Below are 24,932 nucleotides of genomic sequence, written 5' to 3'. Positions count from 1 at the left end.
ATTCCATGTGTTGCTAACATCTCCTTCACTGATGTCATTAATGTTTCAGAAATGTGACCTTGCTATTTCTTGTCTTCTATCCATCTGGGCCAGGTGTCGACTATCATCCAGGTGATCTTCCTTGTGTGTTTGAAGATATCCGTCCCAAGACATTCTGATGCTTATGATGGAAATGAAGATAACATCAACAATTTTCTTTCCTCATAATGATGAATAGCACAAGTAAGGCAGCTGGATGTCATTTCTTCCAAAGATCTTGAGAAATTTGGCCACCAAATAGCCTATCTTGTTCTAACTCAACCTTTTGTGATGCCCAAAGCTCCCTGGTGAAGTTGATGTGGTTCTTCAAGTCTCTAAACTTTCAGAAAGACAGCTCTCTTGTCATAGATGGGCAAACTGTCCACTACATGGAGGTGCGCTCTCTGTCATTGGAAAGAAATGAAAGCTCTCATCTGTCTAACTTAAAGCACCTCTTGCTTTTTTTTCAATCAGATCTGAGCATTCCAGCATCTTCGATTTTGTTCTCTAAGTAAAGGCTCCCTAATGTCATTGACATCATCTACATCATGGCTCTTGCCATCTTTGCAGGCCTGGCTTTGTGAACAGGCTTCTTGTTACAACATGTAGTCTGAAGTGGCCCATCTTACTGCACATCCGACATTCAGGCTTTCGTTCAGGACATGTTTTCCCCTTCCTTATTCCTTGATCCATCAGTAACAGTTTTCTTTAACTGTTGATTGACCCTCTTTCTGTCTCCACTGCAATTTCATAACTGCTTTTCTGTTTTTCACCTTAACATAGCTTACTGCATCAGCTGATTTTGAAATAGGATTGCCCTGTCATCTCAAATAGCCAAACTATTTTGCTTTTTGACCGCAGCTTTTTTGTCCGAAACGTCGATTCTACTGCCCCTCGGATGCTGCCTGACCTGCTGTGCTTTTCTAGCACCACACTCTCGACTCTAATCTCCAGCATCTGCAGTCCTCACTTTCATCATCCTTATCCCTACAAAGGTACAGACAACTGCACTGCTTTGTAAGATCAGAGAGGGACCAAACAGTCAAAAAATATTTCTACCTGACAGCCCATGTGAGCTCAGTGCTGTCCTGAGAATGGTGAACATCTCAGAAACTGCAGATCAAATCAGCAATTGAGATTCTGGCACAATTGCTAGAATCTTTGCTGATGGAATTTTAGAGTTATCATTTTGCCTGTGTCAACCCACAAATGTCAGGAGGTATTTACATGACCAGGAGGGTTGCTACTTGCTTGATATTTGGTTGTCCAGAAGTTCTTAAATGCAAACCAGGAAACAAGGAATTGCCTTCATGAAATTTGGTCAAATAGGGATCAGGAAATTGGGTATCTCATTGTTCCCCAATCCCTGTGCCCCGCAAGGTTTCTGCCCAGATTGGATCTCTCTGTTCTTCACTCTCATTGTTTTTGAACAAGGATGGATCAGATAGTATTGACTGTACTAAGAAAATGTCTTGTTTCTTGGATATTCAGGCAGGTGTCCTCTTAATATGAAGGCCAGGCATTTCAATCGACTTATTTAAGATCTTATTTAAAAGACAAACGTAACTATTTTACATGCTTTACTTCAAATAAAAACATTAGTTATAGATACGTTTAGCTTTTCAGTCACATGATATTTAGAACTTACCAGAAATTGAAATTGGTGCTGGGGTAGGCTGGGGGTTTGGTGGGGGTTTTGGTGCTAAGAGGGTGGTGGGATATTGTTGGGAGAGGAGTTCGACATGTTCCTACAATCTCTGTGTATTGTCAGAAATGAGACAGGCAGCCAATTAATTCACTCAATTAGCCAATTAGTGGTCACTTTCTGACACCGCTGATATTTTACCTGAGTTGTGTCAAGCCCCCCCACTGATGGGGAGGCCACTTGGCAAACCTTGGCAACCTTCCAGTGAGCTCCTAGAGAAAGGGCATTTCTTTCAGGCCGAGCCATTGCTGATGGAAGGATCTCCACTGGCAGTGTCTGAAGCTCTAGCGTTGCACAAGCGTTCACTATTCCACACCCTGCCACCCCCCCTCTGCCTGGGCCTGGTTCATTGGAAAACAGAAGGCCTCATCCTTTACAGGTGCTAAACAATAAGGTGGCTGTGTCTTTCTTCTGCTGTCTCAGCAATGCCCACCTCTATCCATGGGGCCGCTGAGTTCCCTGAACCCTTGGAGCACTGATTCAGGCAGCCAGCCCAAGAGGTGGGCCATAACCTTAATTGGATGGTGGCCCTGTGCAGCAGACCCTTAGTAAGTTATCTTGGGGTCCCATTGTCAACCCAGCAATGAATATTCATGATCAAATTCACCTCACCATTTCATCAATCCATACGACTCTGGTTGAACTCAGAAACATATTGGGTGAAGAACCCCCTGTTAATCTGAACAAGTTCTATTCAGCACTTTGCTACTGGAAAACACACATGGAAATTATGCCTCTGGCTGTACAGTTTACACTGTGAGGGCAAGTACTCTGTCCAGTTGAGGATAACACACATGAATCTGAGATAAATCCATTAAGAAACTTGCCAACCATTTGCATTGCAGATCAAATCTAATGGGCACCAAGTTTACAGTCTATGATAATGGAGTGAATCCAGAAAAAGGAAGTTCAAGCCTAGATGCAAGTAACTTGCGGCAAGAGTTGGCAGCTGTTTGCTACGTGAGTATTTCATTACAGCAGCATGCTTGTAATTACTCCACAATTATTATCATTAACATGCTCTGATATAAACTATCTGCCTGAAAACGTATTTCTCTGGTAGAATCATGATTGTATCCAAACAGGAATGAAAGATCACACCACAGAATATATTAATTCATAGGGAGCATAGGCATGCAGGCCATTCTTCCTGCTCTGCCATTCAAGAAGATCATGGCTGATCATTCACTTCTATACCACCCTATCCCCATCTTCCTTTACGTCACTGGTAATTAGAAGGCTGTCCATCTAAACTTTAAAGATACATTATAAGTGAGCTTGAACAGTCCTCTGGCATAAAGAATTCCAAAGATTCAAAACCCTCTGAGGATAGAAAATTCTCCCCACCTCAACCTGAAGCGATTTGCCCCTCATTGTGAAATTGTGTCCCTGGTTCTATTATTCTGCTACAGTGCTGTTTTTCTATTCATCCATCTCCCTGTTATTTCAAGCACTTAAGCCTGGGTAACCTTAAAGCTGAAGAAATGGTCAACGTAAAGAGGATTTTCTTCTTTCCAAGGGAAAATTATCTGGGGTTTTACAAGATGCCAGTGGCCCCTCCCATTTGCCAGGAAATCAGGGGCTTTCATACCTTGCCTCATCACGGAAGCTACAGTTAGGTTTTATGATCTTAAGGTGGTTCAATGCCAGCTGCCGGGGATTCTGCCCTTTTAAGGAGGGATGTATCAATCCATTGAGCTGCTGGAAAATTTTCAGTCTCAGCATTGCCACCAGGAGATTTAGCCATCACTAGGACTGCAACTGGCCCAGAGCACCAAAGGTGAAGAAGGTGTCCAATCAGGAGGGTCCCATTTCCTTAAGCCTTCAAGGTCTTGCTCAGTTATAGCTAGAATTCTCCCATATGGCAATGTACTTGATCTGCACTGGCAAAATGTGAGTGAGGGTGTGAAGATGCCCAAAACGACTCTTTATTGGGCAATGAAGGACCTTAGCTGACAAGAGTATGAGAAATGTATCCACTACCTTATTGCAACTAGTAAAATGTCAGCAGTAGCAGGAAGGTGATGTAAGTGGGACGAGTGTGGATTTAGAGTAGTTTTTATTGGTTCAGAGTCGATGAGCCGAAGGGCTCCTCTTGTACTGTATGTTCTATGATTCTACGAGCTCACCAGCCTATGATTTGATGTCTCCACCACCTCCCAGTATTCTCCTTGAAGCTCTGCAAAAGTTTGGCCATTGTTTTATCTCAGTGAAGTATGAATTTGACAACATGTTCCATTTTGAATTGAGTTAAATTTAACACTTCCTTGCCTTTACTTAATGTTAGGCAAAAGTGAGCACTGCAGATGCTGGAAACCAAAGTCTAGATCAGAATGGTGCTGGAAAAGCACAGAGGTCCGGCAGCATCCGAGGAGCAGGAAAATCGACCTTTCAGGCCAAAGCCCTTCATCAGGAAGGGCTTTTGCCCAAAACATTGATTTTCCTGCTCCTGAGATGCCTTTCTTTGCTTGATGTTAGTTTGAAGCAGTAATAGAGAGGATGGTGGCTCAGTGGTTAGTACTGTTGCCTCACAGCGCCAGGGACCGGGGTTCAGTTCCAGCTTCGGGCGACTGCCTTTGTGAGGTTTCCACATTCTCCCCTTGTCTACGTGGGTTTCCTCCCACAAATCAAAGATATGCAGGTTAGATGAATTGGCTGTGCTAAATTGCCCATGGTGTTCAGAAATGTGTAGGTCAGGTCCATTAGTCAGGGATAAATGTAGAGTAATAGGGTACAAGAATACGTTTGGGTGGTTTACTCTTCAGAGAATCTGTCTGGACTTGATGGGCCGAAGGGCCTGTTTCCAACGATTCTAGAAAAAAAGATAAATGGACATTGCTCAAAGTTTAGAAGTTGGGAAAGATGTGGTCTGGTCCTTGGTGCAGAGTCCCTAATATATATATTTGAGAGAGACAGAGAGAGAGTGAGAGAGAGTGAGAGAGGGAGAGAGATGGACGGGGTGGGGGGGCGCGATGATTAGAACTTGGTTATAGGAAGCCTGATTGAGAAATTGCTATTGACACAAAGGTGGGGGAATTTGAAAAGCTGTTAGATTGAAAGATCTTAACAAGGGTGTAAATGGAATGGGAGACAGATGGAAATTGCAATTTAAGATGGAGAAGTGTGAAGAAAAATAAGTAGACATTGACATTTAATGGAATTGCTTGAAAGCTGTGAAAAATTGATCTTGCGATTAAAATGCACAATTTTCAACAATATGAATACAGCTATGTGTAGTCATTATAAAGATTGAGTGCTCTTTATAGATTGCAAGAGTACAGTAATAATTATCAATTTACACAAAGTATTTATCAGGCCACAGTCAGGGTACTAGGTGCTGTTTTGTATGTGGTACTTAAAAGGAGATATTTGAGATACAGATGGAATATGGAATAGGTGATGCCTGGACTGTGATACCCTATTTACAGGAAGGGACTTGAGAAACTGGGACTCTTTTCACCAGAGCTTATTATTCTAAAAGGAGACAGGCAAGTGTTTTGAAATGATTAATGGTTCAAATAATGAATATGAAAGAATGTCTGAAGAATCATCAATTTAAAATAGCTGCTAAGATAGTGAGGGGAAAGCTAGATTAGGAGAAATGTATTTAACCAGGAAATAATTTGGATCACAAAATACATTGCCAGAGATCAATCCGTCACAACTTCTAATCGCAAAATTGGTTAAGAATTTCGAACAGCAGAAGGTGGAGAGGTATTGAGACACAGCAGGGCAACGGGACTAATTCTGGACTGTTACAGCAAAGAACCAGCAGTAACACCAGAGGCAAATTGGCTTCCTTCTGAGCTGCAAAACTCTGTTTTTTTAACAACAGACAACTGAAGCAAGGACAGATTTCTGACAAATTTGATTCTGCTAATAGAAGAGCTAGGTCAGATTATACAGGAGTGCTAGTAGGCAAATCACAGATTGCCATAGCCTTTTGTTCAGTGTTCAGGAAGTTAATCGTTCCAAATAATTAATGAAGTTGTGATGGGAGAGCTAGCAATTCCTTCACAATCACCACCAGCTATGATATAGCCATTTTTAAATATAAACTTTTAGTTATGTTTTTATGAAAGAGAACTCTCAATCTTTCACATTGAGAGTTAAATTTCATCCACAAATTAACGTGACCTCAAGAGGAGAGTATATGGATTGTGCACAAATTTATAATAATTGAACCCACTTCAGATTCAGAATGTACTCAGAACAGGGTACAAATAAACAAAGGCTCATTGGGTCTAATCACATTTCTAATGGTATTATTATTGTTTTTGTATCAATGAGTGGCTCCTATGTAGAAGAGAGAAAGCATTAACTCATGTGGAGTACTTTGTTGGAAACCTGAAGAACTGGAAAATGCAAAGAGAGGGTTTGAGTGATGGCACTGAAAAAGAGATTGGAATGGAGCTGGTGCAACCAGTAGAAATACTGGATAATAGCCTAAAATGGTTACATTTAGGGGAGTTGATTAACGATAATGGAGGGGGAGAATAGCTGACAAAAAACTTGAATGAACTCTTTATGGAATGATATAAACAGGCATCCAGATTTCTACACTGGAAGTGAAAGGTCAAAGTCTATTGATTTACATCCATATTTCATGACTATATATTTATATGTATATTACCTATCTAGATTCTTGTCTTTCAGAAGCTTTCATATTATTTTTCTCATTCTGTTTAAGTGACAGTTTTATAAATTTGTGCATCTGTGTGCCTATTACAAAACTGTGTATGAGCAAGTAAAATTAATCTAGGTCATTTTACATAATAATTATTGATTGTGTAAATTCTACATAAAATCTTTGAGCAAACCTTTCGCTGTCTCGATTGCTGGGAACCTGCAGAAGTCCTGACAAGTTGACCTATGTGAATTCCCCCAGGAAGTTTATTTTCTGAAGCTTCCCATGCTCCTCCATGAAAGCCTGTGTCTCTGAGCATGTGCCAGGGCCTTAGTTTAAATGTACTTGCCTGGAAAGTTAACCCAGGAAAGGCTAGACAGATTAAATCCACATCTAATTCCTGGGCAACTGCAGAACTGACACCACAGTCACTCACATTGACCCCATGACTAACTCCTGTCCCTAAACCTCACAAATAAAGCCATGACTTCTTAACTGTTCTCCACTACCTGACCTTGCCTGTGACCCAATTCAATTGGCACTAATCCACCCCCTCCCAATCTAATCATTATGCCCAAAATATCCAACAGAGTGCTTAACCCCCAAGCCAACTTCCCTCTTGACCTAATCTGGCTATGCTTCCACCACCCCACTGACAATTTGACAAATATCCTCTGATCCTCTGACTTCCCCAACCAGACCTGACTATTCCTGATTTGACAATCCTCTGCCCAAGACCATAAGAAGCTACAGAGAGTTGTGAACACAGCCCAATCCATCACCCAAGCCAACCTCTCATCCATTAACTCCATCTACACTTCTCACTGCCTCAGGAAGGCAGCCAACATCATCAAAGACTCCTCCTACCTCAATTATAGGTTCTTCCAACCTCTTCCATCAGGCAAAGGTACGAAAGCTTAAAAACACGCATCAACAGGCTCAAGCACAGCTTCTTCCCTGCTGTTATTAGATTTCTGAATGGACTTCTCAATTTTCAAATCTAATATTGACCTTGATTTTTGTGATTTGGAGGTGCCAGTGTTGGGTTGGCATGTACACAGTTAAAAATCACACAACACCAGGTTATAGTTCAACAGGTTTATTCAGAAGCACTAGCTTTCAGAGCACTGCTCCCTTAACAGGTGGGGTTGTCTAAATAAACCTGTTGGACTATAACCTGGTGTTGTGTGATTTTTAACTTTGGTTTTTGTGCATCTTCTTTGCAGCTGTAACTTTTTATTCCTCACTCTGTTCGATTACCTGATGATCTTTGTATGTTATGATCTGCCTGTACTACACACAAAACAAAACTTTTCAGAGTACCTAGTTGCATGTGACAATAACAAATCAAACCAAATTATATCAAATCACTAATCTCACTGCATGTCAACTCATTAACCCACTTTCCCACCGAAACATTTAGACCCCTCTCCCATGTCAGCCACATACCCACTTACCACAGTCACCAACCCACCTTCCCATCTACCCATTCACAAACATCCAAGCTGCAGATTTAGACTTGCCAGACAGCAGCCAGTGTCACTAAGAGATGCATTTCTGGCCTTTCCCACTCTAATCTGGAAAACTGGGCTCATAAAATCCAGAAGAAATGCAAAGCAGCGTCATGTTGAGGAAATTTTCAAGTGGAATGGCAATCTGACAGTGATACTTGGAACATGAGGACTATAGTTTTACATAATTTAAACTGTGTTATATCTTGTAATATGTGTTTCTTATATATAGAGAGGTAATAATATGGTGATAATGTCACTGGACGAGTAATCGGTTAACATTCTGGGGCTACAGGTTTGAATCCCGCTATAGGAGATGGTGACATTGAATTCAGTTTTAAAAATCTGTAAATATAAAAGAGTTCATTGATGACTATTGCCAAGTGTCATAAAAAGAAAGGAAGTATAGCCTTTCTGTGATTCCAGACATATAATAATGTGGTTGACTCTTAACCACCCTCTGAAATGGCCTAACCTAGCTTGCCGCTATCAAAAATTGCTACAGAAAGTCTAAACAAAGTAATGAAACGGGACTGACCATCCAACATTGAAAAAAACCAGCCTTGTCAACCTTGCAAAGTCCTTCTTACTAACAACTGGGGGCTTAAGCTAAAACTGGGAGAGCTATCTCACAGACTAGTCAAGCAAGAGCCTCATGATCATTTAACCATACCTTACAAACGATATCCCCGACATGTTGGTTTGACAGCCATTTCAAGTGTTGAGTTCAGCAACTACAGACTTTATTTTGCAATCATACACTGGGAAACGTACTTGATAAAAGTGCAGCGAAGTCTCTCTCCAAAACACATCTGCATAATAATTTATACACTTAATTATTACATTGCTTCACAATATTTTTACAGTTCACTTGTCATTGAATATCTTAGCACTTATAGCACATATCTGTATCAATAAAAAGGGCTATCTATGCTCTGCAGATATTATTTCATGTTCCCATTATGTCTCCAGTTTGGCTCTGATCAACCTGAGACTCTTGTTTCAAGCTGTTGTTCAGTTTTACAACTTACATACATTCTTAGCGGGGCTCCTACAGTATTGGCTTTGTATTCCATCATGCCTTTGCATTCCATTCCAGTATCATCTACATTTTCCTTCATGTTCAGATTAGATGTTTGATAAGATTAGATTTCCTAGAGTATGGAAACAGGCAATTTGACCCAACAAGTCTATACCGACCCTCTGAAGAGTACCCCACCCAGACCCATTCCCCTATCCTGTAGGTACCCATGACTAATGCACTTAACACTATGGGCAATTTGATTCACTGAATAGTTGAAGAGGGAATGCCAGGAGCAGTCAGGCATACCCAAAAATGAGAGGTCAACCTGGGTGAAGCCACAACACAGGAATACTTGCATGTCAAGTCCCGAAAGCAGCAAATAAGTGATCTAGCAACCAACAGATCAGAACTAACCCCATAGTCCTATTAGATCTAGTCAGGAATTGTTGTAGATAATGATACAACTAACAGTAGTTAGAGGGTCCACTAAGAACATCATTCTCAACAAAGAGAAGCCCAGCACAATGCAAAAGACACTTTTAGCCATAAGGGCCTGGTGGCTGATCCACCTTAGTGTCCTCCTGAAGTCCCTAGCACCATAGATACCAGTCCTCAGCCAATTTGATTCTCCGCATGTCATATCAAGAAATGGCTGATTGCACTGAAAGATGCAAAGGCTATTACCCTTGACAACAATAAAACAATAGTGTATAAGGCATGTTCCATACCCAGCTACTCCCAAGCCAAGCTGCTCAGTGCAACTACAACACTGGCATCAACCTGAAAATTTAGAAAATTGCTCAGATATGTCCTGTCCACAAAAAAATCCGACCCTGCCAATTATCACACTCTCGGTGTACCCTCAATAATCAGAAAATTGATGAAAGGGGTCATCACCAGTGCTATCAAATGGCAAAGGAATGACCTGCTTACCACTGCTCAGTTTAACTTCCACCGGAGTCACTCAGTTCCTGAACTCATTACAGCCTTGGTCCGAATATGTACAAAAAGCTTAACCCCAGAGGTAGGGGATATGGCTCCCCTTGACATCAAGGTGCCATTTAACTGAATATGGCCTCAAGGAATCCTAGCAAAACTGGAGTCGATAAGAATCAGGAGGAAAACTCTGCACAGATCGAAGTCATAGCTGGCACAAAGGAAGATGGCTTTGGTTGTTGGATGTCAATTATCTCACCTCCAGAACACTTCTGAAGAAGTTCCTCGGGGTAATAACCTAGGCCCAACCATCTTCAACGACTTAATCAATTACCTTTTCTCTTTGAAAAAAGGTTAGAAGTAGGGATGTTTGTCGATGATTATTCAATGTTCTGCACCATTTGTGAATCTTAGGTACTGAAACAGTTTGAGTTTACATGTAACAAGGTCTGAAAAATATTCAGGCTCCTGTTGTTAAGTGACAACTAACATTTACACCACAAAGGTTGCAGGTAATGACCTCTCCAACTCCTATTAGAGGATCTAACCATTGTCCCACAATGTTCAATACCATTATGGGGTGGATGGTGGCTCAGTGGTTAGTACTGCTGCCTCACAGCACCAGGGACCTAGGTTTGATTACAGCCTCTGGCAACTGTCTGTGTGGAATTTGAACATTCTCCCTGTGTCTGAGTGGGTTTTCTGCAGGTGCTCCGGTTTCCTCCCACAGTCCAAAGATGTGCAGACCAGGTGAATTGGCCATTCTATATCGCCCCTAGTGTTAGGTGTATTAGTCAGAGGGAAATGGGGTCTGGGAGGGTAACTCTTCGGAGGGTCAGTGAGGACTTGTTAGGCCGAAGGGCCTGTTTCCACACTGTAGGGAATCTAATCTGATTACTGTCACTGAATTTCCCCCACTGCCAACATCCTGGAAGTTACTACTGACCAGAAACTGAACCAAAACACCCATAAATTGTGTGTCTGTAACAACAAGTCAAAAGCTCATTCTGCACTGAGCGAGTCACCTCCTGCATCCCCAGTGCTTGTCTACAAGGCATGAGCCAGACGTTTAGTATAATATTCTTCACTTATCTAGAATAGATCAGCTTAAACAGTATTAAAGAGTTCAACATTATCCAGGACAAAATATCCCCCTTAATCAGCACCATACCCACCACCGTCAACATCCACTTCCTTCACCACTGATGTACTGTGGCAGCAGGTGTATCATGCATCAACAACTCGCCAAGGCTCACAGCACCTTCCAAACACATGACCTCTACCACATAGAATAACAAGAGCACCAGATGCATAGAAAAACCACAATTTGTGAGTTCTCCTCCCTGAGGATTTTGGATAAATCATAGGAAAGTGAGTCGGTGGGGGGAAGGGGAATGGTGTCACATGGCCTCAGATGCCGAAAGAGTTTACACCATTTGATGTTGCCAATAGAAATGCATACCACTGATGGTCCCCATCCGTAAAAGGAGCAGACTTATCATTTTCCATCGATGTTTAATCTACATGACAAAGAAGTGAGGTTTCGCCATAATGGAGAACTGCACCTTGCATCAAATTACAAAGAAATTTACAGCTTTTTGTCCAAATGTTGGATTAATGCAAAGTTTCTGCTGTATATGAGCCTCCTCTCATCTAATTTTATTTTAACACCAATATATTCTTTAAATCATTTCTCCCTCAACTACATTAATACATCTTGCATGTGCTGCAAAAAGACATATTTTGTTGAAGATTTTCATCTTGCAGCAGAAGAAAATGCTGATTAGTTGGCAAATGGACACTGATTAATGGAGGCATTATTATGGAAAATGCACCAGTTAATTATAAATGACAGTTAACTGCCATTTTTGTGTATAAATTATAAATCAGGCAGATTGACTGTCAAGTTGATTACATACTGTATAAAAGTTTTGCCTTAATTTGGATTTCAACACTGGTCATAGCTTTTATTACAGTTTATACAGGTTGCTAAATAGTTTGATTCCATATCAGGCGCAGAAGGTGTCTTTAAGTGCATCAGTCTTTTTGAAATGTTCATTAACAGATGTTCATAAAATCTGTGAGAGTATAATGTAATAGAATATATGATTAAATATTTTTGTTGTAAGGCTTTGAATTGATATTCACTTATTTTACTGAAATGCTTATTCCCAAGACAAAGATGTGCCAGAACTTTCTGCTGTCTGTTTTAGACCCCTCCATTTCAAACTGATACTACAGCTGAAATCAGGTTTGTTTTAATATAGCAACTAATGGATTGGAAGTTGGTTCCACATATTTTTGTCAAATGCTATTATGGATGATTACAAGGCAGACGTATGGTAGTCCTGCAATTTGGCTAACAGTGTCTCTGCCTTTCCATGAAGAAAAAGTGGCCTCAGTGTCTCATGCAAACTCCCTAAATTCAGGGTTTTCTCAGAGACAACAAAACTAAATAGGGCATTCGATTTTGTCACCTCATATATACAACTGTGGGACAGGCTGTACACGGGTCCCTTCACAATATTTTATCATGTGTTATTATTACATGGACACTATCTAATTGCTTATGCTAAAAGACATATTGGGAGTAGTCATTTCATTTTTGGGAAAAATGCAATTTCTATTGACTTCTTCCCTGCAACCAGAAATCTGTCAGTTTTGCCATTCATTTGGCATCTGATTGACTGTCCTGACCCATCATCTCTTGTTTTGTACCAACTGCTGCATACCAGCACATACAATTACGATCAGCATGAATGTCATAGCTGTTGTCTGTTATGTTTGCTTGTTTGACAAGTGGCATTATTAACCTAATAAACTATCTTTGAGAATACCTGGCTTTTTCCAAAGTTATTAACTGTTGTACATTGGTTAGGATGTAACCTTTTGCTTCCTTCTGCTTTTGCTTAGGAAACAAATGTTCTGGGTTTCAAGGGACCTCGGAAGATGAGTGTAATCATTCCTGGCATGAACATGGATCATGAAAGAGTGTCTATCAGGCCTCGCAATGTAAGTTTCAAGACATCAACAGCCTCCATTTGAAATTCACAATCATGTAAGACCTCTCATTAAAGGAAGCAGTACAGTACAGGCCAGTGAGAGAAATAATGGACCTGGTGCTTCTCCTGCTTCTGGGCTCTTAATTTGTTTCTCCCCTAAATGTTCCCTCTCACATCCTTCAGTTTCCGAGAATTGGGAAACATATTTATAGTGTTTTAGCAGTCTTAGCTTTTGTACTGTGTACCTCTATTTATTAAGCCCATCAAAAGCTCAAGTTTCAGTATGATATACTTTACAACCAGTGCTCTGTCAGATTATTATGTGCAACATGATCATTCATTTAATGCAACCAGATAGCTCTGTTGAAGTTGGCTTTATGCAATATCCAGACAGCAGTATCCAAAATAATTAAACTTTGCAAACACTACAATCTACAGGATTGTAGTGTGTATAAATGGGAAAAATCTAAACGGTTAGTGATATGTTTTTATTTTCACATGGCTCTTCATTTCACTTTCAAGTTTTAAAAATGGCAAAACTGTCCAGTAACTTAGCACTAATATGCCGTATTGTGTATTGCTCTCCACAAAAGTGTGCTTTGTTAACAGAAAAATTACACATTGTATTGACTGATAAATATTTTCTCATTTTAAATTGAAATAAACTACACTTATCCAGCATGGAGTGTAAAATAACACAGCAAAGTATTGGAATGTTAGAACTCTAAAATATAAACAGAAACTGTTGGAAATACTCAGCAGGCCAGGCAGCATTTATGGAGAGAGAAACAAAGTGAATACTTCAGATCCACCAGAACATCAGTGTGGGGTTCTGCAGAGTTACATAGGGGCTGTCCCTGTATGGCTCAAACCTTTGTCTACCAGGGATCTCCATCTAGCACTTGAATGTAAAGGGGCTGAATTGTATAATTAACCCCTGAAAACAAGCAATGTAGCTTTACAGAGGTTATATTCCCTGTCAGAGGATAACAGTGACGGAGAGCAACAGCAGTCTTTGCACTGATGCAAATCCAAGCATCTAAAGTAGTCATTGCCCCCCTCAAGGTATTCTGTAAGGAAAATATGGACAGTCTGAAGTCTTAACAGATTGAAATACGCCAAAGGAATTTAGTGCAAGTGCTGTATTTGTTTTAAGTGTAATGCTCCACAAAGGGTGAAGAGTGAGAGGCCATTCCCCTCCCCCAGCATTCCCACTTCCCCACCAAGGACTGGGCATGTTCCCATTTATTGTCTCTGGTCTTTTCTCGCAGAAGGAGATAAACATTAAGGGAAATTCAGATGGGTTCAAGAGTGCTTTGTCTGCATTGACAGGTACAGTTAGTAGTGTGAATCTCCAGAACTGTGATTGACCTCACAGATTATTTGCAATCAAAATGTGCTTAGGGGGAAGTTAGGAATTGAAGGATTCTGCTCTGAACATGATTTAGTGTCCTCAAAGAGCTTGAGTTGAAGAAAACCAATAAAGCTGTTATTGATGTGTGTGACTGATATTCCTGTTTGGTATTCGCCCTGAATAAGCCTAATGTGGTCGTGACTTTGTTTCATGCAAGTCTTTGGTAAAAAGCTATCAGACATACAGGTTCTCTAAGTACTAATTAAAGATCAGTGCTGGTGGTGCATCAGTTGCTGAGTTTTGTAGCTCCTTTCACACTTTAAGTGTGAATTCTGGTAGATGTGTGATGTGTCAGTTAGCTCAGTTGGCTGGACAGCTGGTTTGTGACTTACAGTGATGTCAATAGTGTGAGTTCAATTAATGATGAAGTGCTCTTTTTCTCAATCTCTCCCCTTTCCTGAGGCACGATGACCTTTAGGTTAAACCACCACCAGTCATGAGAACCCACCACCAATGAGAGACCAGCCATATGGTCCAATAGGACTATGCTGACTTTACCTGATAAGTGTGTGAGAGGTAGTCTCACTGGCATGAAAGTAGAGCAACATTGGTGCCTGGCAATGTTGGCAAACACTGATTGCACATAAGGCATCTGATGGAGGTGGCTGACACCCAACCTTGTATGTTACAGTCCTCTGCAGTTGCAAACTCACAATATTAACTCATACTTTTATGGGCATGAAACATTGAGTGGCAATGGCAGAAAGCAGAAAGTGGAGATAAAATGGTCTTTCTCAGGATGGCAGCTGGTGACAAATGGTGTTCTACAAGGCTCACTGTTAGGACCACAACTTTTCACATTAACGATCTAGCTGAAGGAACAGAGGGCATTCTGACTAAGTTTGTGGTAGAGGGACTGGTAGCATTGAGGCAGAGGGGAGGTTGCAGAAGGATGTGGACAGGTTAGGAGAGTGAACAAAGAAGTAGCAGATGGAGTACAGTATGAGAAATTATGAGGTCATGCACTTTGGTAGGAAGAATAGAAGCATGGACTATTTTCTAAATGGGGAGAAAATTCAGAGGTCTGAAGTGCAAATAGACTTGAGAGTTCCAGTCCTGGATTCTCTCAAGGTAAACTTGCAGGTTGAGTCAGTAGTTAGGAAGGCAAATGCAATGATGGCATTTATTTTGAGAGGATTTGAATACAAAAATATGGATGTACGTCTGAGGCTCAAGAAGGCTCTTGTCAGGCCATATTTGGAGTATTGTGCACAGTTTTGGGCCCCATATTATCAGGAAGGATGTACTGGCCCTGGAGCAGGTTCAGAGAAAGTTCACAAAAATGGTCCCAGGAATAAAAAGCTTAACATAAGAGGAACGTTTGAAGACTCTGGATCGATATTCGATGGAGTTTAAAAAGATGGGGAGGGGATCTATTTGAAACTTACAGAATACTGAATGGCCTGGACAGAGTGGATGTTGGGAAGATTTTCCATTGGGTAGGAGAGACTAGGACCAGAGGGCACAGCCTTAGAGATGAGGAGAAACTTCTTCAGCCAGCGAGTGGTGAATCTCTGGAATTCACTGCCACAGAAGGCTGTGGAGGCCGGGTCATTGAGTATATTTAAGACAGAGATAGATAGGTTCCTGATTATCAAGGGGATCAAGGATTATAGGGAGAAAAGCGGGTGAATGGAATTGAGAAACTTATCAGCCATGATTGAAAAGCAGAGCAGACTCGATGGGCTGAATGGCCTAATTTCTGCTCCTATGTCTTATGGTCTTATGCTCTTATACATCTTGGTGCACAGCAGATTATATATCCTTTTGCAGCACTGAACCCAATCTCTTTTAATGCTCCCACATGTGTGACGACCACTGCCACCTTGGACCAAGCTGTGTTATCTCTTTTTCCCAGATGACCTGCAGGAGACTATCTCAAAGAGCATTATTTAAATGTGGATCTAATTTTTGGTGGTTTCCAATATCTCCAGGGATGGTTTGGTAATACAAGCAGAAGTTGAGTGACACTCTTGGTTACAGAGATTGAAGTGTTATCTGGGAACTTTTTAATTATGGTGCTTGGAAGTTCAGAAAGTGTCGGTGGATGTGCAGAACTTCCTCCCTACCCATAACATTTGCCATTTTGCCCAGACTTGAATATGCGTTCATCTAAGAAGAGCATTATTGCACAGGAAAATCTGACATGTACCTGAGTGGAAGTCCCTCCTACTTTTAGTTTCAAAAAGAGAACTGTTCACTCAAGAGCACAAATATCACGAAGGGAGCAGTGACCCAATGACCTCCTGCTTCTCTGTTATTTCTGTCATTCTGTGAAAAGTTTCATTTATCCTGTTCAAGCTCAAATGTGTAGTGGACAGTGAAGAAGGTTACCTCAGAGTACAACAGGATCTTGATTAGATGGGCCAATGGGCCATGGAGCTGCAGGTGGAGTTTATTTAGATAAATGTGAGGTTTTCAATTTTGGAAAGGCAAATCAGGGCAGGACTCATACACTTAATGGGTACTGTTGCTGAACAAAGAGATCTTGGAGTGCAGGTTCATAGTTCCTTGAAAGTGGAGTCTCAGGTAGATAGGATAGTGAAGAAGGTGTTTAGTATACTTTCCTTTATTAGTCAGAGCATTGAGTATAGAAATTGGGAGGTCATGTTGCAGCTGTACAGGAAATTGATTAGGCCACCTTTGGAATATTGTGTGCAATTCTGGCCTCCCTCTTATGGGAATGATGTTGTGAAACTTGAAAGGGTTCAGAAAAGATTTACAAGGTTTGGGCTACAGGGAGAGACTGAATAGGCTGGGACTGTTTTCTATGAAGCATTGGAGGCTGATGGGTGACCTTATAGAGGTTTATAAAATCATAAGAGGAATGGATAGGGTAAATAGACAAAGTCTTTTCCCTAGATTGGTGGAGTTCACAACTAGAGTGCATACGTTTAGGTTGAGAGGGGAAAGATTTAAAAGGGACCTAAGGAGTAATGTTTTCATGTAGAGGGTGGAATGAGTTGCCAGAGAAAGTGGTGGAAGATGGTACAATTGCATCATTTAAAAGACATCTGGATGGGCGCATGAATAGGAAGAGTTTAGAGGGATATGGACCAAGTGTTGGCAAATGGAACTAGATTAATTTAGGATATCAGGTTGGCATGGACGCGCTGGACCTAACAGTCTGTTTCCATGCTGTACATCTCTATGGCTCTGTCTGGCTTGGGAAGTGTAAATGATGGGCTGACTTGAGGATGATGTGTCTGTGAAAAGCAACCCCAAAGCTGAACCTGCTGTCCTTTGAATAATTTCACCATTTGGTTCATTGTTCTGTGAAACCTGATTTTAATGTACAAACTCTAAATTTGGATCAGCTCTGACTGAGACACCTGGTTCAGGCATAACCTAATTCTGAGGAGATTCAGGAGAATAGGATCTGTTTATTGTGCATAAATTGGGACCATGACCATACTATGTAGAGAGTGATGAATAGTCAGCCATCAGATGACCAAGCTTCAGAGCTTCCACCAGAGTTGACATTCCTACCAGCCCTGTGTGTGCATCATTTTGTTCTGATAGTTGTTACTTCTGCAACTTAGATACTCTGTGCATTCAAGATCATTTTAATTAAGGTAGGTGAAAGCATTGACTATTGACTTGGAGATGTAAGTCTCCCTATAACAGGATGTATACAAAATTAACATGTGGAGCCAAACTATTTGTTTTTTCTCATGCCAGACACAAAGATGCTGCCCATTACAGCATCTGTACTCAAAAGAAGAAATTCTAGGCTAATTGTGTTCATTAATTTCTTATTTAGCCTGAGGGAAACATTTTTTAATTAGTCCATTAGGTCCATTGGCTATTCACTGAAGTGGAGATTGTGCTAATCGTGCTGACTAAGTACAAACTATCTCCCAGAATTGTTCCTGCTATGTTATTCGCATTAAGGTTATTTACATGAAGTCATTTAAAAAAAAATTGCTGTTGCTTACTTTATCAGCTAATTTACTTGTTTTTGAATTAATTCTTTGAAGGATGCAATGTGATTAAATGGAGAAGCTGGCTTCTTCACTGTTTAGTCAGTAAAATCAGTCAATGTCTTGACGCTAACCAACTATTTTTTAAACTTCAGTTGAAAGTTGTTGACACAACAAAAGACTGCTGCTAATTTATTGACCTTGACCAACCATTTGGCTAACTAGTAAGGTAGCTTATCAAATGCTGTGATCAATTCTCGCTAATGGGCTAAAAAAAACCCCAAAGAACTGCAGATGCTGGATCTTTCTGAAGGAGCCGAAACATTAACTCTGCTTTCTCTCCACAGATGCTGCCAGACTTTCTGAGTTTCTTCAGCAATTTCAGTTTTTGTTCTAGTTAATAGGCTTTCTGAATCGTGCAGGTAGTAGATTATTGTCAGTCCAGAACTAGTCAGTTCCAAGATTTAATTTGATTCAAATCAATTTAGCAAAGAAAGTGACAGCATAGATTTCCTGTAAGTAAGCCAAGTACCTATATTCCAGTCTATTCTTAGCCGATAAGCCTTCAACTTGTGTATTGCCTGTGTAATTTCCTCTTTAGTTCACCTTTAACATCTGGTGTTAGTTACTGGTAAATAAACCAGGCACACAAAGCTTGACATGATCTCAATCCTGTCCAAGTAAGATAGAAATTGGAATTTCACTGATTCCATGATGATGTGCTTGGATGTAGGGGGTGGTAAGAAGAAAACTCCTTCAGGCAGATTCGTAAATGCTCTCACCACTCACCAAATTACCCAGAAGCATTCAGGGAATGGAGGTGGGATGGCCACAGATTGGAGTGGAGTCAATTGACCCTATGATAGGAACAATTGACCACGCTTTTCAAAGTCTATTTTCCATAGACTCCACTGAGGATCAATGATTCATTGCTTAAAAGATGCAAGAATTCAATGGCAGACAAGTGTTGGTGGAAACTAATAAGAACAGAATTCAGCTGAGTTTGCAAATGGGGCAAGGTCTTTTTAGTGAATCAAAAGTTGGGACTTTTACAGGAATTTCAGTGTGTAAGTCCCATGGTTAAGGGCTGCTTTGGAAGGGTGTGGCAGGGAGGAATTTATGGGATCTTCCAGTTAGTGGCTCTTAGCAGGATTAAGCAGGTGACAAAGGCTCTGGTCCAGACAGCGTGGCAATACGTTAGGATTTGTACTGATTGGAGAAGTCAGGTTGAGAGGAAATTGGATGTGGTACCATGGCAGTATTCCCTCAGGCTTAGCTGTGCGTATGGCCAGCAAGGCTCCCTCCTAGAAGCAGTCAGGTATGTTAACGGTCTCTCAAATTCCACATCAGTAAGCAACCAGCTATATGTTCAGATACAGTCTTTAGAGGCACTGGCTCTCTAGCATCTCTACAAAGCTGTGCGTTTGGTTGTACACCCTATGTATTACACCTTCTTTCAACATTAGTCTACCTTCTGCCTCCTATGCATCACCTTTTCCACGTTCCATTGTAGTACTGTTCCAGCTGCTGTTCCTCCGCATCTGATAAGTATAATCTGTTTCACCCAATCTCCTCCACATTTGGGGAATCCAGCTCTGAGAGCTTATTGCCCATTTAGATTGACATAATGGCTATAGCTGCCATGGTGTTGCCTGATCTGGTTGCAGGGAATCTGAGGAATACCCTTCCACAGCAGCCCTTCACTGTTGGGCTTACATACTGCAATCCCTGTCAAGGTCCCAACCTTCGATTCCCTACAGAAAATGACTGCAGTACTCCAAATAAACCCTCAAGGCATGTACTAGCTTTCCAGGAAGCTGCCATGACCCACATATCCTCAGTAAATCATAAGAATATAAGAACTAGGAGCAGGAGTGGCAGTGACCATATTCCAAGGATTAATATATGTAGAGTCATGTGGTAGCAATGACCATATTCCATGGATTAATATAAGTAAAGTCACATGGTGGCAACAGTTGTATTGTTTTTTCCACCTCATGTTAGGGTTTCAAAAGGTGTTGGCAACAGTGTCTTCAGTGGTTACCCCTTGTGATCCAGCATCCATCCATTAATTTAGTTGGGTCGCCTTGAGAGTTGTTAGTTAAAGAGGAGGTGGATAGACTTTTGAAATATCAGAGAGATGACGGTTATGCTGATCTTGTACAAAAGAGGAATTGAAGCCTAGACAGATCAACCATGATTTTGTCAAATGGTGGGGCAGGCTTCAGGGGCCAAATGTCTTTGCAAGACACATGAGCTCATAATGCACTGACAGAAATACACTGTTGTCTTATTCATATTAGTTAAACTGTGCCACTTTAAATATCCATCATTGTGTCAGTTGGAGGCCAACCATAAATGATTTTTCACTCTTCTCAATGCATCAAGTACCTCTGTCTCAATATAGCCCTCTCATGGGAGGCAATTCCGTGGCTCCACTTATACACTGATTCTTGAAACTTACCTCGGTGTAGGTTGGTCACCTCAATTCACATCTCATGGCTGCCAGAAGAGATGCAGTTCTGCCACATTGCCATGATACATGCCACCCACCTTGTCAGACCTCACAGGTCATTTGTAAAGTTTCTGTCCATATTACTGCAACCCTGATAATTTCAGCCACCTTCAACCATGTTTTCTTCCTCGGGCTTGCTGGCTTCTTCCTTCTCCCCTGAAGGATCACCTCCTTGGAGACCTCACTGAAGCAAGAATCCATTTTTCCTCTTGCTTCAGCCATTTACTGGTTCCTTCCTGCTGCACCCCTTTCTATGCCCTCTATGTGTGCAGCCTGTATCGCTGCTGCATCCTGTCAGCCACCCTTCCTTGGCCAAAGTCAACACTAGATGAATACTAATTGGCTGATTATTGGAAGATAACTGAAGATCTCATTCCAATATAACCTGCAAATGTTTTCCTGAGTTTGGACATGAACTCTTTTAATCCACCCCAAAATATTATAAGGAAATGCTAGCTTTCAATTTACCTAAGAAGAGTATTTTGGAGAGGGAGTGGGATGTATAGCAACAAGTTGTTACCTTGCTCAGACCATGAAATATGAAATTTGTCAAAGACAGTCATGAATCTACATCGACTTGAAGAAACTTTCGAATAAGTGTTATTTTCTCTTTTTGATGAAGGAACATGAAACTTTGCTGGCAGGATGGCAGAACAAAAATACGGAGAGTATAATTGAGCTTCACAACAAAACTCCAGTATGGAATGATGATACTCAATCCTATGTCCTTAATTTCCATGGTCGGGTTACACAGGCTTCTGTGAAGAATTTTCAAATTATTCATGACAATGACCGTAAGTAGTAAACTCATAGCTGTATAGAAAGTTCTAGAAACAATTAAAATGAATGACAATATTTGTGACCGTGATACCAGGAAGCATAGGGCTTGATTGAGTAAAATATGTATTGAACCCGAGAATGGCAACACATATAAAATTAAATAGCTGTTAAATTGTTACTGCGTATCAAATTAGGTTAAGCTTAATTTGAATGGCGTTCTAGCATATATTTTCAATTGCATAATTTGAAATAAACCGTTCTATTAGTAATATATTGGAAAAAGTAATTGACCTTTTCAACGCATTGTTGCTGAAACTTTGGTGAGAGTCCATAGAATGAAATAGGTTAGATCTTGGCCTCAGAAAAGCATTTCCAGCTGGCCTTTGGCGGAGGAAGGGCTGAGGAGTTGTGCCTGGCACAGGACTGAGAATCAGCATGAAGAGAAAATGAGACCAAGCTCACCAAGGGGTTCTTAGAAGACTCCCAGCTCTGTGCTCTTTGATCATAATTTACACCCTGTTGGGGTGTGAAGGGGTTGGAGGTATTCCTTCATTATGGCATGAAAGTGTCAGTTTAAAGAGTATACTCCAGTCCTTGAACGAGACTCAAACCTGTAACTTTCTGAAGTATGCACCTACAGAGCTAGAACTTTCACACAGGCAAACATTTAGAATAAATTACTAATATTGCTAAATATTTTAATAGAATATGTTTTAATTGGTTAAGATTAGATGATTAGATTAGATTGCCTACAGTGCAGAAACAGGCCCTTTGGCCCAACAAGTTCACACCTACCCACCGAACACTAACCCACCCAGACCAACTCGCCTAATCCCTACTCCCTACTAAGGCACCTATCACTATGGGCAATTTAGCATTGCCAATTCACCTGACTTGCACACCTTTGGACTGTGGGAGGAAACCGGAGTGCTCGGAGGGAATCCACACAGTCATGGAGAGAATGTGCACACTCCACACAGTCACTCGAGGCTGGAATCAAACCCGGATCCCTGGGGCTGCGAGGCAGCAGTGCTAATTGCTGAGCCACCAGGCCGCCCATTAAATAGCCCCTCCTTTAATGGCCCAATTATTAAATAATTACAGAGGTCATTTTGAATGGATTTCCCAATGCTAATCCACTTGCTTTTAGCTGTAACCTGCGCCATTGTCAACATTTCTAATTTCAGCTTTCACTCAACAGGATGTATGCTTAGTTAATTATACTTATCAGTACTACTATCAACCCTATAATTCAGCTTCCAGAAACATCTTTCTTTTAAGTCACTTATAGGACATAGGCATTTCTGGTTTGGACAGCATTTACTGCCCATGCCTAATGACCCAGAGGACAGTTAAGAGTGAATCATATTAGCTGTAGGTATGGAGTCACATATAGGCCAGACCAGGTAAGGATGGCAGATTTCCTTCCCTAAAGGACATTAGTGAACCAGATTGGTTTTTCCCGACAATTGACAATTAGACTCTTAATTCCAGAATTTTTTTTATATTGAATTCAAATTCTACCATTTGTGTGTCAGGAATTGAACCCAGGTTCCCAGACCATGAGTTGAGTTTCTGGATTAATGGTCTAGCGATAATACCACAAGACTATTCCCTCCCATATCATCCCACTTTTTGCACCACACAGTTGACAATAATTACTTCAATCAGAAGAGACTAATGGATATATTTTTTCACTGATTCCTCTATGAGTCAGTGAAAATGGAAAATTAATTCTCTATTATATCATGTCACTGACATTTTTGCTAATGTTAGTCATTATAGCAAAACAAATGGCTGCCAATGATAATCCAATGTCATCGAATGAAAAGCCTGAAATATTTTTATATTTCACTGCATTAATATTGCAACAATCAACTTGTTAACTATGTGGGGTGGGCAAGGAAAGGAATTTGACAGCTCCACAATTGGCATTAAGCAAAGTGGGGCAGTGGGTTCATCACAATCCATGAAAGGACTGTAACCAGATAGCATGAAGATTTATATGGGGCCAAGAGCAGCCTACAGCAGTCCCTTTTCAAACAGCTTCTATGACTGATTAGTGCTCAGTCCCACAGAACGGAACATGCATTCTGACTACTGGCTTATGTCTTATGTTTGTGATCATCTGCCCTTCCATTCATGCTGAAAAGTGGGACAGTTGATTAAAGTTGGCTCAAATGTATTTATAATTTTCATCACTGTATCAATCAGAGAAACTCTTCTAAATACACTTACAACATCAATAAGGACAATTGCTTCCCCCAAGTCAGTAGTGTTTTGGTTCCAGTACATGCTGCAATTGCTTTGTTGCTCCGATCTCATGCTGCTTCAGTAATGGAAAAAGCTGGATGGAGCAGTATTCTGCAAATCGGTGGTGGAGAGGGTTTAAGAGTCATTGCCAGATAAAGACATTGTTCATGCACAAATAGCTTTCTTGTGTATAAAATCCATTTTCATTCTATTTTATAATATGGAACTCATGTTTCACATGTTATCATTTTATGCATAATCCTGATAGGGACAGGTTATTTCCAAATATTTTCAAGAACTACAGTTCTTTATACACTCTTGAGAGCAATATTACATTAAATAATTAGTGTGCTTTCCAGATATTATTCAACATTCTTTTGTGATGATCAACACTAATTAAGGTAAACACTGTCCATCTCCAGATGGAACAGAATTCAAACTAAATTAAAACACATCAATTAAAGGGAACATTGTAAATTTTGACAGTTACCAAGTGATTTTGGATATGAAAGCTATTGAAGATTTCACAAACTGCTGTGGCTTTTCTTCCTTGGTACAGAGTGCCATTTCAACTCTGTGATTAGATGACAGTCTTGCAACTCTTTCAGTCATCCATCACTTTCAATAAACTTGCTCTGAGCTGAGTTGTACAGTGATGGGTAGAGAGCAGCAGAACAGATGTGAAGTAATGGTGGAACATCATTCTGCAAATTGAATGAAATTTTATGCAAAAAGAATCAACTATTTGTTTGTATTTTTTATAGCGGATTATATAGTGATGCAGTTTGGTCGGGTGGCTGAAGACGTCTTTACCATGGACTACAACTACCCAATGTGCGCATTGCAAGCATTTGCGATTGCTCTGTCAAGCTTCGATAGTAAACTAGCTTGTGAATAATTGGAACATTCGAAGGAGCAACATGTATTCGAAGGACAAGCTTGTTTTCTTTGCTTTGATATATTGGTTGCAGATCATAGACATAATTCATCCTCAGTATCGTACATTTCGTTGCAAGTTTACGGGATGATTAAAATTGAATCGGGGTTCAAAATCCAGCGTAGGACCCATTTTAAATATTTTAATAAGCCTTGTGCCCGTTTCACTTTTTTGTTAAACAGGCACATGTCTTTGCATGGTCCGTAAGGCATCACTGTTGTGGTAATTTTGTGTGGACCTTTGGAACAAAACATTGTCCTAAAAAGAAAATAAAGGAAAATAGAACT

At 40.6% G+C, this 24,932-nt stretch overlaps 1 protein-coding gene across 1 annotated transcript in view; it reads left to right on the top strand.

The window, feature by feature from the left end:
- The window catches only part of tub (TUB bipartite transcription factor), a 230,063-nt gene extending 205,457 nt beyond the window's left edge, over positions 1-24,606 (top strand). The window contains exons 10-13 of the mRNA XM_060838510.1: positions 2,569-2,683; positions 12,735-12,833; positions 21,298-21,469; positions 24,473-24,606. Coding sequence (XP_060694493.1) covers positions 2,569-2,683; positions 12,735-12,833; positions 21,298-21,469; positions 24,473-24,606 — 520 coding nt within the window. The remainder of the gene's footprint in view (positions 1-2,568; positions 2,684-12,734; positions 12,834-21,297; positions 21,470-24,472) is intronic.
- Positions 24,607-24,932: the final 326 nt, after the last annotated feature.

The sequence above is a fragment of the Hemiscyllium ocellatum genome, chromosome 18 (assembly GCF_020745735.1).
Source record: "Hemiscyllium ocellatum isolate sHemOce1 chromosome 18, sHemOce1.pat.X.cur, whole genome shotgun sequence".
In the NCBI taxonomy this organism is placed as follows: Eukaryota; Metazoa; Chordata; class Chondrichthyes; order Orectolobiformes; family Hemiscylliidae; genus Hemiscyllium; species Hemiscyllium ocellatum.
Note: the sequence above shows the minus strand (reverse complement) of the source record. Positions and strands in the feature narration are given on the sequence as shown.